This window comes from Beta vulgaris, chromosome 8 (assembly GCF_026745355.1).
Source record: "Beta vulgaris subsp. vulgaris cultivar EL10 chromosome 8, EL10.2, whole genome shotgun sequence".
NCBI classification, from domain to species: domain Eukaryota; kingdom Viridiplantae; phylum Streptophyta; class Magnoliopsida; order Caryophyllales; family Amaranthaceae; genus Beta; species Beta vulgaris.
In genome coordinates this window covers 16,701,257-16,716,531 of record NC_079209.1, presented here as the reverse complement: position 1 = coordinate 16,716,531, position 15,275 = coordinate 16,701,257, and the positions used below count along the sequence as shown (strand labels likewise).

General features: G+C 36.0%; 1 protein-coding gene across 1 annotated transcript; it reads right to left on the bottom strand.

The window, feature by feature from the left end:
- Window positions 1-801: 801 nt before the first annotated feature.
- Window positions 802-1,449, bottom strand: LOC130589848 (cysteine-rich receptor-like protein kinase 10). The gene has a single exon (XM_057391452.1). The coding sequence runs from the start codon at window positions 1,447-1,449 to the stop codon at window positions 802-804; it is 648 nt and encodes a 215-aa protein (XP_057247435.1).
- Window positions 1,450-15,275: the final 13,826 nt, after the last annotated feature.

The following is a 15,275-nucleotide window of genomic DNA, read 5'->3' as shown; positions in this document are numbered from 1 at the left end:
ATGTGGGATCTTGTTAGATTCAATTCGTCTAAATGTGTAGTTCCATAATATCAACTTTTTATATTTTTTATTAATACGGAATGTAAGATATTAAAGATCAAAGTTATGTCTTGGAGACCGTGTAAAACGGAAACAAGCACTATATTATGGGAGAGAGGGGGTATATATTAAGAAAATTATCATTTGCTTTAACTAATTGTAGTACTTGTATTGAAAAGATAAATATTTACATTGAAAAATACAAGTATTAAATGTGCTAGAACTTTCCTGATAAGAAGTAAGGATAAATATTAAATGTACGTTATGTGGCTATAATGTCTATAAAAGTGAGGTCAAAATAGAAATGATTCTAGATATAAATAAGTTATCCTGTGTCGTGAGGTTGTGCCCCTTCTAATAGTTCCACAAATGCCTTTAATTTGATTCTTTAGAAGTTGTATCAATTGCCTCTACTATTACCTGTCGGCTAAAGTGTTCGTCTGAACTCAGATTTTGAAATCAAAAACCGATTCAGTTATTATTTTTTATTCAAGTGGATAAAAAATCAACTTAAAACAATAATGGCATATTTCAGAAACTTCCACAACTTCAGGCCTCCGTACCATAAAGACCATTAAATAGCTGAGGATAAATCATAAAGAAAAATAAAACAACGTTTTACCTGGATTTGTAACGAGCATTTCTGATGGGGCAGGAGCTGGTACCGCGGCATCTAACTCATGGTAAAATTGCTCAGTTGTATCATACCTCAGTTGGCAGCTCGGATAAAATACCATCACCCGAATACTCGTGTTATAATCATTAATCATAGTAGAAAGCCCTTGTCAAGCAATTCTTACAATGAAAGCCATCAATATCGGGCGTGCACTGCGCCAGGCAATACACACTGTCGAATAATGTCCAGTTACCATCCTCGGTCGCAAAGTGTCCGAAAGGCGTAGCGACCGCGGCCCGACTAATAACACTATCAAGTTTAGCTGCTAATACTGGAGCTAACGCATCATAATTTGACACATTGCGTAACGACCACACTCGAGGCCCTGGAGATGTCTCGGCGGAGGAAAAAATGGAACGGTTTGCGTACCTTAACATGCATTCTTCATACCACACATATGCTTCTTTAGCAGATGGACAAGAGTGCACACTTTGATTTGTCGCGGCAATAATACACTCATTGCATATTTCTGCGCTCACATCTGTTCGACATTGATAGAGGGCGTAAAGTTTGTCGGGGATTTTGCCGGAAGTGGCATTATAGAAGTTGTGAGTTGAGGTTTTGGTAGAAAGTTCGGAGAATAGGAGGTTGAGGTTCTTTTCATATATGCTGTTCTTAGTGTAATTAGCACCATTAACACAAGTAGAACTCACAAAGGTTACCTCTGCGTCAACTCTATTAAATTGACAAAGGCACATTATTACAGAGATGAGGATAAGCAGGTTTTCCGCCATTTCTTCAAGTTGATTTTAAAATGTTGTGATAGTTTACTAGAAAAATAATTTTCCATCCTTATCTTATGGAGCAACTCTTGAATGCTTGACTCATTGACAAGTCATTTCAAACTTATTGTGGGATGGCAGGAAGGACTTTTCAAACGAATGTATTATTGCTTTTTCTCTTTTTCGAATTGTTATGATTTCTTTGGATAGGTAAGTTGAATTTTCTTTTGTGGGAGGAGATTGGAGATCTTTGTTATAAAGGTGAGAATCGATTTTAGGATCTCTGAATCAAAGGTAATGTCAATAACAATTGATTATTACCTACTGCTCGAATTTATTATTAATTGTGATGGTTTGCTACATTAGTAAAAACTGTGGTAAATAGGTAGACGAGAAAAAATGGGTAAAATAGGTAGGACTTATATAGGTAATTAAATGACACAAAAACAAGGTAGCAACTTGCAAATATATACAATCCTCCATTCAAAATATATCGAGCAAAGAAAATGAAATGAATGAAATACAACATGTATTATTCAAAAGGCAAACGTAATTGGAGAATATGAATAAGGGAGAGGAAGTGGCATGGAGCTTACAGTAAATGGATTTACGAAATGACTCAATTTTCACCTATGAATTGTTCATCGTCTCTCACTTATCAAAAAGGAAATGGCAATATTGGTAGTGATTGATATTCGTTAACATATTGGTGTAAAAAGAAATTAAAATTTTATTACCGTGAACTGGTAAATAATAAGAAAAGTACTCCATCTATTATTTTTTTAGTTGTACTAGTTTGATTTTTTATCATTCTTGGTGATTTAGGTCTGTTCTCCCCATCTTATTTTCAGTTCAGTTCAATTCAATTCAATTTAGTTTAATTCAGTTCAGTTCAGTTCAATTCAGATCAATTCAGTTCAGCTTGGTTCAGCTCTGGACAATACTTTTACTCTCACATATCACTATTCATTTAAGTTCATTTCAATTCAATTCAATTCAGTTCAGTTTAATTCAGTTCAATTCAATTCAGTTCAGTTCAATTTAGTTCGGTTCACTTCAATTCAGTTTAGTTTAGTTCAACTGTTTTTATGCCGAACAGAACAAACCCTTAAATGTAAGTAAAAAAAAAAGTCATGAAGAGTATCACTAGTTTTAACATATATCTTCAAGATATGAGCAATTGTAATTTTTACTTTATGAAAGTTAATATCAAAAATGATAAAAAAATTTGTCCTTCCCAAGCAAGAAAGTTAAACCTATCTATACTAATATATTAAAAGGCCTTCGTAGCCATAAAATGGTGCCATGTGTGCTCTTCCTTATGGTGTTTTACTACACGTATGCTATATACAAAAATTAAAAAAAGTAAATGCATTGTTTAGGATTTGATCCCATGACTTCAAGTTTTAATACTAAAGTCTTAACCACTAAACCAAGTGATAATTGGTGATATCATTTTAAAGTAAACTATTAATAATAAAAACTATAAGTACTCGGGGTATAGCCCACGCTTACAAACTAGTTATTGAAACAAAAAAAGAAGGATTTTACTAATTTTTATTTTGTGTTTTTGCTTTTGCACGATCTACAATTCACATATTTGACCACTAATAATATATTGGTTAAATAATAGTAAAAATCATAAACTGTTGATATTTTATATTACAAGTTGAGATAAGTCCAACAAGACCCCACACGTCGATAGTTTTTCATATATAATCATCATTGTACGTAGTCAAAATCTTTAATGTTTCAATAGGATATTTAAGTGAGCACGATAAAAAAATTAGATAGAGATTATCATTTAAGTTTATATGTATGTGCTCGATTGGTTATGAAAAGCAAATAGTTTTATGTGCATAAGGTACACAATGAACTTATTGTGAGACCACTTGACTTCCACCCAATACAATTAACTTTTAATTTAAAATGAGTCACTTTTAAAACCATAAGGTTACTTGCAAACAACAAAAATTCTAATATGAGACTAATGCGCAATAAATTTATGTGAGAATGGGGTAACGGTTTTCCTTTAGGTAATATATAAATGTAAGTGATTTATTTAAGATAAAAAGTTATCTAAGTTTAAAAGTGAGATTATTTGACTGAAAAAGTGACACGTTTGATCTAAAATAGACTCATTATGACTAAAAGCAAATTGGTTTCATAACAAACTTATTATGCACTCAATGTAGATAATACTAATAGTTTTTAATATTATGCAAAATAAAAATGTAAATATCTAATGTTAGAATAATACTTCATGGATTTGTTTGTAACATTTCGGATAGACTTACAGATGAACTTGCAACAAATTATTCTATAGGACTCCCTACTGCAAAGTTGCAACTCTTTCATTTCTGAAATCATAATGGACCACCAATCCACCATTAATTGTACCTTTGACCCTAGAATTGACTTGTTTGTCTGTTTTGCCGACTAGGGGGTCAATTATAAAGTCTTCGCTTCAAGTTGTGGTCGTATAGCAAAGACGATCAAAATAATATATTTCAGATGAGGACAGATTAGATTTTTTCTGAAGTGGGGTTTTCTGAACTAAATGGTATCTATAAGTTTTGTACGCGTGCAAGATCAACGACAAAGATTATTGTTTGGCCCAATGTATCTCTGGGCCTATAAATCCAAGGTAAATTACTATATTGTCCTTGTTACATTTAGAAGGCCGATCCCTTAGTAAGTCCGGCCCAACCCACGCTCTGTTCCAATTTGGCACTCACATTTTATCATTCCAACGCCTATAAATAGAGAACATTGAGATACTGAATAGCACACTTACAACTTCTTACTAAACTTCAAGGTCAATACTGACTTGAGCGTCAGAGGGGCTATCCAGGAATCACCCACGGGGTAGTAACTCTTGGTCTTACGACATCTTTTGGACGCTTGGCACCCCTAGAATCTTACACTACACACCTTTGATCAGATCCCCCATTCTACAACTTTTTACCCGAAACAAGTTGGCGCGTCTATGGGGATCGTAACATCAAAAAAGCCATGGCCAACACATGAAGAACACGTCGGACGAGACAACCTCCGAATTCACCTCGTCGAGATCGGTTAATTTCCTTGAGGTGGCCAACAAAATAGCAGGGAACCCCCAAAGGGCCCTATTATTCTCTGCCAGAAACTAACACAATCTCAAGGAGATCTGCCCTCGAGAGGCGGCTAGTGCCCTCATGGAAAGGGGACCTCGAGAACAAATGTTTCTCCCTCGAATAGAGGCCCCTCTACAAGCAACCGAGTCCCAAGCCATCACACAACAGATGCTCCAGCAATTAGCAGAGCAGTCAATGACACACTGGAGCGTAGCATAAGGGCCCTCGTGTACAACGTCCAGAATGGGGGCGAAGGAACCTCAAACATACAACCCATTCCTCAAAAACCCTTAAGACTTAATGGTCGAGGACCCCATCAGAAACTTGTGCACCTCGGTAGGTAACTCAGGCACCTTAGCCAAATGCTCGAGTACCTCAATTAAAGCACAAGTACCGTACACCTCAACTCGAGCTCCCGCGGCAAGAGGAGACACTCGGCATGTCATAAATGAGTGAGCACTCTAGAGGGGTGCTCGAGATGCCTGAGACGTACTGAACGAACGCCGAGCTCATTCGACGCATGCATGAGAGATATCCCCTGACCCTAGCCGAGGACGGGGATGTCCTCGACAACATGAACAGGGCAGTAAAAGGCATAAGGAGAAAGAGTCGAGTAAATCTTGGCCCAGTGAGTGCTCTACTGGTAACTTCGGCAAATTAGGCTTCATCACGCCCTTCAGCGAAGAGATCATGAGGACTTCCAACCCCCGAAAGGTTAAGGTTCCCTCAATCGAGTATTATGGAGGGACCACGAACCTTATTGACCATCTCGCCGCCTTCAAGGCGCAAATAAGTAATCAAATAGGGAGCGAAGTTGCATGGTACAAGTTTTTTCAAATAATACTGAAGAAGCTCATGGTCACCTAGTTTACTGAACTTTCCCCTGGAAGCATCTCAGACTTCGCCTCTCTCAAGGCCGCATTTGAGCAAAACTTTATAATATTTAGGAGACATTGAAAGACCAACATTCACTTGATGTCTATTAGACAACAGAGAAACGTGAAGTTGGCAAATTACATTAAAAGGTTCAACGAAGAGCCCCTAAAAATTTCGGACCTACAAGACAGTATAGCTTCACTGCATTGATGTCAAGACTCTACCTTCGAGTAGGTTTAAGCTGAAATTGGCAAAAAGCGAAGCATCTACCTTCTGTGAGGCAATGAGTCTCACACAAAAGTTCATACAGGCTTTAGATATCTGTAAAACTCACAAAGAGCTAAGTAAGAGGAAGAATGATCATCCCACTCAAGCAGACACATCAAGGATGTATGTCGAAGAGATCGAGATAAGAAGTCACGGACTGACGACAATCGGTATGACACTCGATATAACCTCAATAAAAGAGAAATTGAGAAGGGTGAATAATTATATATTTCTAACCTTTTCTATTTACTCTTACTAGCTCTTTATTAGTAATATAAACTACAAGTTATGGGTGTTCATGATTTTTATAGGTTATCTTAGGAATCATGTTTATATTATTATTTATTAGTTTGATCTATGTCATATTTTATAAATTTAATAATATATCTAATGTTGACAGGTATATTATAATGTTAGAGTCAAAGAAATGAAAATAGGCCTTAGCAATTTTATGGGTTAAACATATTTGATTAAACCATGCAGCGAGAAGAAAAGGAAGTTTGAATTTCCTTGATGCAAACTAACGGCAATCAGAAAAGTGGCCTAAAGCCCAATGGTGCCACTTAAACCCATGTATGAAATGAAGAAACAAAGAAGAAAAGGGAGCTGGATGGGTTTTGCTTTTGTGGGCTAAAATTGACGCATCATAGGGTTTTGAAGGGGTTGGAGTTGGAGACATTAGTAGAGAGGGAGGACGAAATAAAAAGGAGACAACAACATCAATAAGGGGAAGCACGCAGCAGTACGAGAGGGCAGAAAACGACAGTTTGATGAAGCAGAATTCGAACCAGATGACGCAGCAGTACAACACCGGATTCGAAGCATTCAAGCAAAAATTTCGACCATGATTTCTCATAATTTGGCTCCATATTATGAGTAGCTAATTTATTTTTTCAGGACTTAGATGAAATCCTATTAGTATGAATTGATAGTTTAATGGTGTTTGAGAATTAATTTTTGGTTTATGATTGCATAACTATTGAGATTATTATTTGGTTGATTAATTTTTGCAATATAGGTTGATGATTGTTCTTGTAAAATTGATTATTGGTTTTATTGTTATCAGATTTACATACTTTGTTCTTGTAGTTGAAATTGTGATGTTATGTAGTGGTGTTTGATGATTTGTGGTTAAAAAGTTGAATAATTTATGTTTTGGTTAGATAAGTTATGTCACCTAATTAATCACAATACTGTTTTTATGAGTATTCCGACTTGTAGTTTAGGGTACTTGATAAACAAATTAATTATTATTTCGATTCATCCGTTAATCATACTAGTTGTGGTGGATTCGACTGTCCTAGATTTCATATTATTGTCTGTTTTCCAATTCACTTTTTATTGCCAAGTTTATATAGTTTATTATTTATTTCAGATTAGTTTAATTAATTTACAAAAAAAATCATTCTATCACTATTTAGGACAAAATTAGTAGACATTAGATTTAATATTACTCAACTGTTCCTTGTGGATACGATACCCTATTATTTATCACTTACTATTAAGTCTTGTATACTTGCGAAAATAAGATTTTATAACTTGTTTAAAATCACTATCAAGTTTTTGGAGTCGTTGGTTAATTTAATTTAGTGTCTTCTAGTTTATTTCTTATTATAATATTAATTTTTTGTTTTTCTTATTTGCTTTTCTTCATTAGTTTCTTAGATATTTTTGCATTTTACAAGTATTGAAGGTTGCAGAGAAGTTGTTGAATCAATATTTCAAAGATCAGGTGCTTTCTTTCCACTCTATATATACTTCTATTTTGTGCTTGTTTTTATGTTATTAGTTAATGTTAGGTCGTAACGAAGGGCTTTTCATAACGAATGGCTGCAGTTTTTTATTCAACCGCAACCCTTCTACAACTAAAGGGTTGCGGTTTTTGCCCTAAACCGCAACCCTTCTAAATTGGAATGGCTGCGACTTGTGTAAAAACTGCAACCCTTCTTTTTTTTCAGAAGGACTGATACAACAAGTGTTAGCTATTGGCATTGAGAAAGTTCATAAACATTCTTTGGTTGACATTTGTCATTAGGTGATTGTGTTGTGAATTTGTTGCTTGTGTCTACCTTGTTTGTGATCATATGCCACCTACGCCATCTTTTAGAGCCAACCCGTTAGGCACACTTCCTCTTCCCATCTCAGAAACACCCGTGATCCCTTTAACCCACTTCCTCCACCTGCCATTGACCCCTCCTTTGGACACCCTAGGCATTCAATTCACTTCTGAGGCTCACCTAGAGTGTTTCCATGTCCTTAGTGGTCGTGGTCGTCGCCTTCCCGCTACTCGCTTCTATGATCCTCTAATAGTCCCTGAATTAGGAATAGATAGCGACCTCCAACAATTGTTCTACTTTTTAGCTTAGCAACAATTCCTCCACATGCATGCCCTCTCGTACAAATGCATAACATTGGAATTTCATTCTACATTAGAATTCGTTCACTCTAGCACTAAAAATCCTTGTTCCATCTCCTTTCAACTCATGAACGAGTCCCGGCAATCGAATAGAAATCATCTAAATGCCATTTTTAGTTGGCCTGTTCAGGGTTCCTACGACCCCCATTATACTATACTTGGGCGCTATGATGATCATACATTTTGGAACTTAATCACAGGTCAAGCTGTCTAATATCCCCAGCGTGATAAGGATTCTGGATTGTTAGCCCCGACCTGCGCACCACACATAAATTGCCTTCTTTGACCATTTTTCGGGGTTGTTAGCTTTTTATCTTGTGGTGTCTTGTAGATGGAGCGAGTTTCTTGAACCCTGTGATGTGGCTCATGGATCATTTTGATGAGGTTACCAGGTCTCGTGGTGAAATAGTTATCGGTTGCATCATTTTTGTGATTGCTCTTTCTTTTGGTGTTGATTTGACATGCCAACACGTCATATCAGGTAGCACACAACTTGATCTGAAGGCTTTCCCGACCTTAGGAAGGATAGCCAATGAGGTTACTATAGATGAGTATGTTTGGATGGTTGGGCAACATCCTTATGCTTACTTTCCAAACCCGGAGCACACCATCATCGACAACCTGGAGAACTGCTTTTTTGCTCCTGATTTCCATTAGATTCCTTCTGAGGAACAGAGTGGTGAGCCTATTTATGCTCCCAAATCTTCTACTTAAGCTCATCAGCCTCCAGTATCCCCTTATGCTCACCAGCTTGATGCGCTCCATCAGTGTCACACCGATTCTGTTGCTGCTATGCAGCATTCTGTGGATGTGATGACCTCTCAGCACCAGGCTTTCTAGTCCACCTTTGGTAATGTTCCCCAGTTGCTACACAATCGTCGCGCATGGCACATCTCATAAGGATGGACGCCGGGTAGCTCTAGCGATCATATACTATGCATGATGATCTTCCTAATCCAAGAGTTTCCTTTATCCCTTCTCTTTGTATGCTTTTTTTTCTTGCACATTGAGGACACTGTGCCATTTAGCTTGGGGAAGGGATATATCACATCATATGTATATATTAGTCATCATTTAGGCATTATGTATTTCCCGTTTCTGCATATAGTTTCACTATTAAGATGCATCTTGCAAATCATATGCATAATAGTTCTATCATTTAGGTTGTATTTAGGAGTTGTTGTCCGATGATAGCAAAGATTTATGCATGTGCTTGTGAATAAAAAAAAGTTATTTTTGAGAATCTCATAGTTAACAAGGAATTGATTGGTTTGGGTAAGATTGGTCTCTCATTTGTATGATTAGATTAGTGTTGGTAGCTACAACCTAGTGAGGATGTTGTCATGCCTTATAGACTGACATATTTGTGATGCTCTTCTTTCTATGTGTGATGCTCTTCCTTTGCGACTAGTCTCTAAAACTTGCATTGATACTCCTTGAGGTCATTATTGACTTGTTTATGCATAGAATATGATTGAGGAATTGTTGTTTTCTGAGCTACATAGCCAAATGCCACCTACATTGATTACTCTTGTTTGCAACCCTTGTGAGCCTAGCCTGTTTCTTTAGTTTAACTACATCTCTAACTCTTTACCTTGTCCTACATAGGGGATTGTAACTCTATGTTGGTGATAGTCAATTTGCGACATCGGATATTCATAATGATGTTTAATGTAATTTGATGATTAGTTGAAACTCCTGATCTGTGTTGAGTTCATCTCCTCATAGTTACTTTTGATACTCCTATTCATTTCCTGTATAGATGCTTTTGGTTAAATCCTTCGAAAAGAAAAAAACAAAAGGAAATGATAAAATAAAAAAAATATTGTGATTTATGTTTTTAGTGTTCAATAAATGGAAATTGGAGTTTTTCTTTGAGGAGTTATGATTCAGTTAATGAAAATAGTGCAATTTGAAATGCTTGTGTTTGGAGTTTTGTAATTTTTGTCAAAGGTGTTCGAAAAGCTTCACTTTCCCCTTTCAGCACCACTTTCCGAAAACTTTCCATACCCATACCTAAGCCTTCATTACAACCCATATGAAGTCCTCATGATTATTTGCATGTAACGTAGTCCTGTAGCGGTGGAGTGTGAGAAGTCGTGCAAGCTTATGGTAGGATATAGTCAATGGAATGGATACTTGAGCGATCATTTGACCCTTTTTATACACATGAGAGATATTCTGCACGACTAAATTGAGAGCTACTATATTCATGATTGAGTCAGGCTAATGGGAGAACTTGTGGTGTAAGATGGTTGCTTTTTCTTGTGCTGTACTGTGAGGTTTGATTGTTTTCTACCATGATAACTTTGAATATGTGTTTCAATGGGTTTAGAAAATTGGCATGCATACTTTGCTTGACGCGGCTATTGAACTCCTTCATTGGTTTCTTAGTTTGGATTGCTTGAGTACAAGCAATAGTTCATCTTGGGAAACTTTGATAAGTCGATTTTTAGTTGCATATAGGTAGGTATTAAGTCTCATTTTCATGAAGTTCTTAGTGCATCTTAGATCTAATTACATAATTTGAGCGTTCTTTTGAACCATTTTGTTATTTCGAGATACTTTTGGCTCTTCTATGTGGTTTTCAATTCTTGTAGCTGGTTGTGACTAAGAAAACTAATATGGTTCGTAGATGGTCTAGTTAGCGGTTTTCGGATGCGAGAAGACGAGTTTGAGTGCTTAAGCGGTTGAGTTGAGTTGATTCATTGTGATCTTTGGGGACCTTATCATACTCGTTCCTCGTGTGGAGCAAGATACTTTGACTCTTGTTGATGATTTTTCTAGAGCTATTTGGGTTTACTTATTATTTGATAAAACTGAAGTGCGTACCATGTTCATGTCTTTTCTGGCAATGGCTGAGCGTCAATTTGGGGGTAAAGTTAAAATCGTTCGCAGTGATAATGGTACCGAATTTAATTGCATGAAACCTTATTTTCGAGAGATTGGTATTTTGTTTCAGTCTTCATGTGTAGGTACTCCTCAGCAAAATGCGCGTGTGGAACTTAAGCATCAGCACATTTCAAATGTGGGTCGTGCTTTGCGTTTTGAGGAGCACTTACCTATTACTTTTTGGGGTGAATGTATTTTGAGTGCTGCTTACTTAATTAATCGCACGCCTTATGCTTTACTTGGTTTGAAAACTCCCTATGAGATTTTGTTTCGCACCCTTCCTTCTTTTGATCATGTAACACGCTGACAAATTACATAACCTTAAGTCAGCGGAAGCATAACCTAATTATGTGGGTTATGACCCACAAATAAAATAATAGCCTAAGATTGAAAATTCACTATACAATCACTCATCGTAAAATAATACTTGTTTATCCATCATACAAAATATCATAAAACCTCATAGAATCATACATAATCTCCATAACGCAGTCTATCATTGATCCACAACTGTTCTTCCATACCTAAAAAATAAAACAAAACGTCGTGAGCCGAGGCTCAGTAACATACTACTCTAACATCGTAAATTCATTTCACATCATTTTATTTATTAACATGGAGGAGAGAATAAGTAAAACATTTCACAAACATATCATATCATGTTACATTATCTTCTTTATCATGTTCATCATCATATATCTTTTAGTTTGGTAACTTGGCTAGTACATCATAACATAGGGGACGTCTCCCATCAGATAACAGTCAGGCGGTCACATCATATGTGACACTTGCGGTGCCCGTATCATAAAACAGTCAGGCGGTCACAACATCGGTGACACTTGCGATGCCCGTATCATACTGCCAAGAACCATCTTTCACTGTACTTTATCATGTTTCGTCTCTTATTACATATCATAATTACATTACCTCATTGTAATCAAAATCATGAAACATCATTAAATTCATAGTGTCTTCATACTCATATTTTCATAAACATCAAAATTATTTCATATCATCGAAAATCATCATAATCACAAAACATTTCACATCCCACAATCCATGCATCAACACGTAGTGCGAAATACCATAAAACATCATTCGAAAGGGATTGTGGGTGTTAGCAGTAGACGTTACCTGAATTTCCTACTTACCAACCATGATAGCCGAGGGAGGTTTGTGATATCCTTTATCTTCTTTAATCTATTCAAGAATAGTTTTATTAAAGAACGCTTCATTATTTAGCTATTAAGCGCAAATATCAGTTAGCGCATATTAAGGTCATAGCGTTCATTATTTCTTAATTGTTAATATCTTTTTAATTAAGGTGACTATTTCATCAACTAAGTAGGTGAAATAGCTCCTTTAGTTATACTTTTAGAATTATGTAACATCGTACTTAAAGTTATATTACATAACCTTTAACCATTCCAAAATATATTATTGTTCGAGTTCATAGTTAAGCACCAATTAGTCGTCCATGATTAAGCTATCATAGGGCCTTTAACATTATTTTAATCACTAAAACTATTAAGTCAAGCTATATTGTTATTATAAGTGAACTTGAGTATTAGTGAAACACTCATAACTTAAAAGCAATTATAAACAACAAACTTAATGAATTATATATAATTAGTTTTAGTTAACTCAAGCGACTTAGTCATTAGGAATTATAGCCCGGACATACTTTTAGTAAATAAGTTAAGTGGTTTAATGAAACTAACTAAATCAGTCCACTAAAGCTCAAAATATTAAAGCAACAAGATTAACTGAAATTACTTAACTAAGTAAATCAGATTATAAGCCCAACATTATACTTAACTTAATAATTAAACTAAAATAACTTAATAAAATACTAAATCAGCTTTATGTTAGCACTAATAGCCCAACAATTAACTAGGTGGCACAATTAACATTATAAAAATCTGATTTGAGTCCAAATAATACACATGCAACAATTGAATTGGGTTGGTTTAACCAATTTGCCCCTAACTACACTAATTAGCAATTGGGTAACAAGTGGGTTAGCATTATAAACTAGAAATCAGAATTTTAGAGGGAAATTGAAAGAAAGAAAGGGGTGGAGTACCTCTGCTCACTTGGAGCAGGGACGAAACAGAGGCGGCAGGGAAGGGGAGCTGTGCTCCGGCGAGCAGGGGGGATGCCGGCGAGGCTTGGCAGCGCAGCGCATTACGGCAGCAGAAGGTGATGTTCGTTGGTGGAGCAGTAGCAGCAAAGGTCGCGCGCGCGAGAGATAAGGCGAGGGAAGAGAGCCCGCGGTGGCGTCGCTGGTGGGGCTGCAGGGGTGCAGCGCGGTTTCCGGCGGCCTCAGTGGTCAAAGGAAAGCAACGAGAGGAGGTGGCAGCGCACCGAAGGTGGTGCGTACAATGGTGGTGGTGGTGCCAAGAGACAACAGAAATAAGGAATAACTTGTTTGATTTTTGTTGTGATTTTGGGGGTGAATTTCAGCTCAATTTAATGGGGGGTTTTTATAGCTAAATTGAGGAGACAAAATGGAGGTGGAAAGATGATGAATGGTGGTTCAATTAAGGAAGATTAATGTAGGGGACAAGGAGGTGGGTGGTGGGTGTTGACCGTGGGTTTGGGGAAAGCTGAACAACAGCTCCCTTCATTCCTTTTTCTTTCTCATTTTCTTTGGATGTCAAAATGTCAAACTTTGCTATTTCCAAGAGTTTTAACTTTGACTTGTATCTATAGTATTGAAGTCAAAAACTATATTGTAAATAAAATCATAATAAATATCATTAAAGTAATATATATATATATACTTATTTTGTAAAATAACTTTCTCCATAATAATTTCGAAAAATTTTAGGACGTAATTATGCTAATAAACATAATTAGTAATTAGTAAAACGAGTTTAAGGTTCGGGGTATTACATCCTCACCTCCTTAGAAAAGTTTCGTCCTCGAAACTTGCAATAAGTTGGTCGATTAAACAACAACCTAAATTCGTTTGAACAAAACCAAGAGCTAAAACATTCATGGCTTCGTTAGATATTTAACCTCCATTCCGCCATCATCTTTTGTGTCTCTACTTCAACTCGACTCGCGAAATCGAAGAGCAAAGAAAACAAAAGGGGCAAACTTGTTGGCAATGAATTCCAACTAACATATTTGATGAGACCTCGTTTGAAATTCTTTTGGTTTCTCAAAAGTATCAAGATACATACTTTGAGTAACTACATATCATAAAAAAAAATGCATGATACTACGTACGCATTAAGAGGTAACTAACACAGATAATCACATGCACCACATCTTTACATAAACAGATTCATATTGTACACGTAAAAGCGCAAACGCTCAAACAGATTGGTTCATCTATACCTAATTTTTAGCCAACCCATTAAACCTATTTAAAACCTTTACGCTACGATATGGGGATCATAGTGTTCCTGAATCTAACCTCAAACTTTCTCTGTACAACTTTACTTTCCATAATATGTGTTGAATCCTTGTGAATTTAAATATCCATGACACAATTTCATACTACGCCCCGCCAGTTTTACTTAGAAAGCTTAAACTCGAATGTTAATCATGCCCCTTAATATATCAACCCATTCTTTTCTTACTCATTATCATTTGACGATTCTCATCCTGCTTGGTATTAATATAACTTCTCTTATCAATTCCACAATAAAGCTTAAAGGCTATTCGTAAACATCACATTTTGGTTCATGTCGTATATAATAGTATCATCTAATAAGGTATTCATAAAGATCCCTAAACCTAATATTGTGCATTCCCAAATTTTCAATCATCACATTATCATACCAAATCAATATCATTATTATAGCCTCAACGTTAAGCGGTTACTAATCTGACAATGACATAACGTACTCATCACCAACTTCCTTACCTAGTTATCATCAGTACTCAAGATCTTAATTTATTCAAGGCTTCACCGATCCAAATAATGGTTTACTTCTCATCATAGTTTCAATTTCCTCAACATTTTTCTCTTATCCTCTTTTATTGGTAATTTGATCACTTGAATTCATTTCTAGATCATCTCACTAATCCGAACGAAGAAGCCAACATTTCAAATTTAGAAATTCTTTGTCCCAAATTTTGATAAAATAGAAAAGTCAAGAACTTATGCACATTAATTTTCGTCTCGACATCAACGCTTACTTATTAATTATATTCCATATGGCTATTACATCTCCAAGTAGCAAATTCCTATTCCTTCAAGACATCGATTCGTCTAACTCTTTAATTACTTAGTCATAATTTATTTTTCACTACAA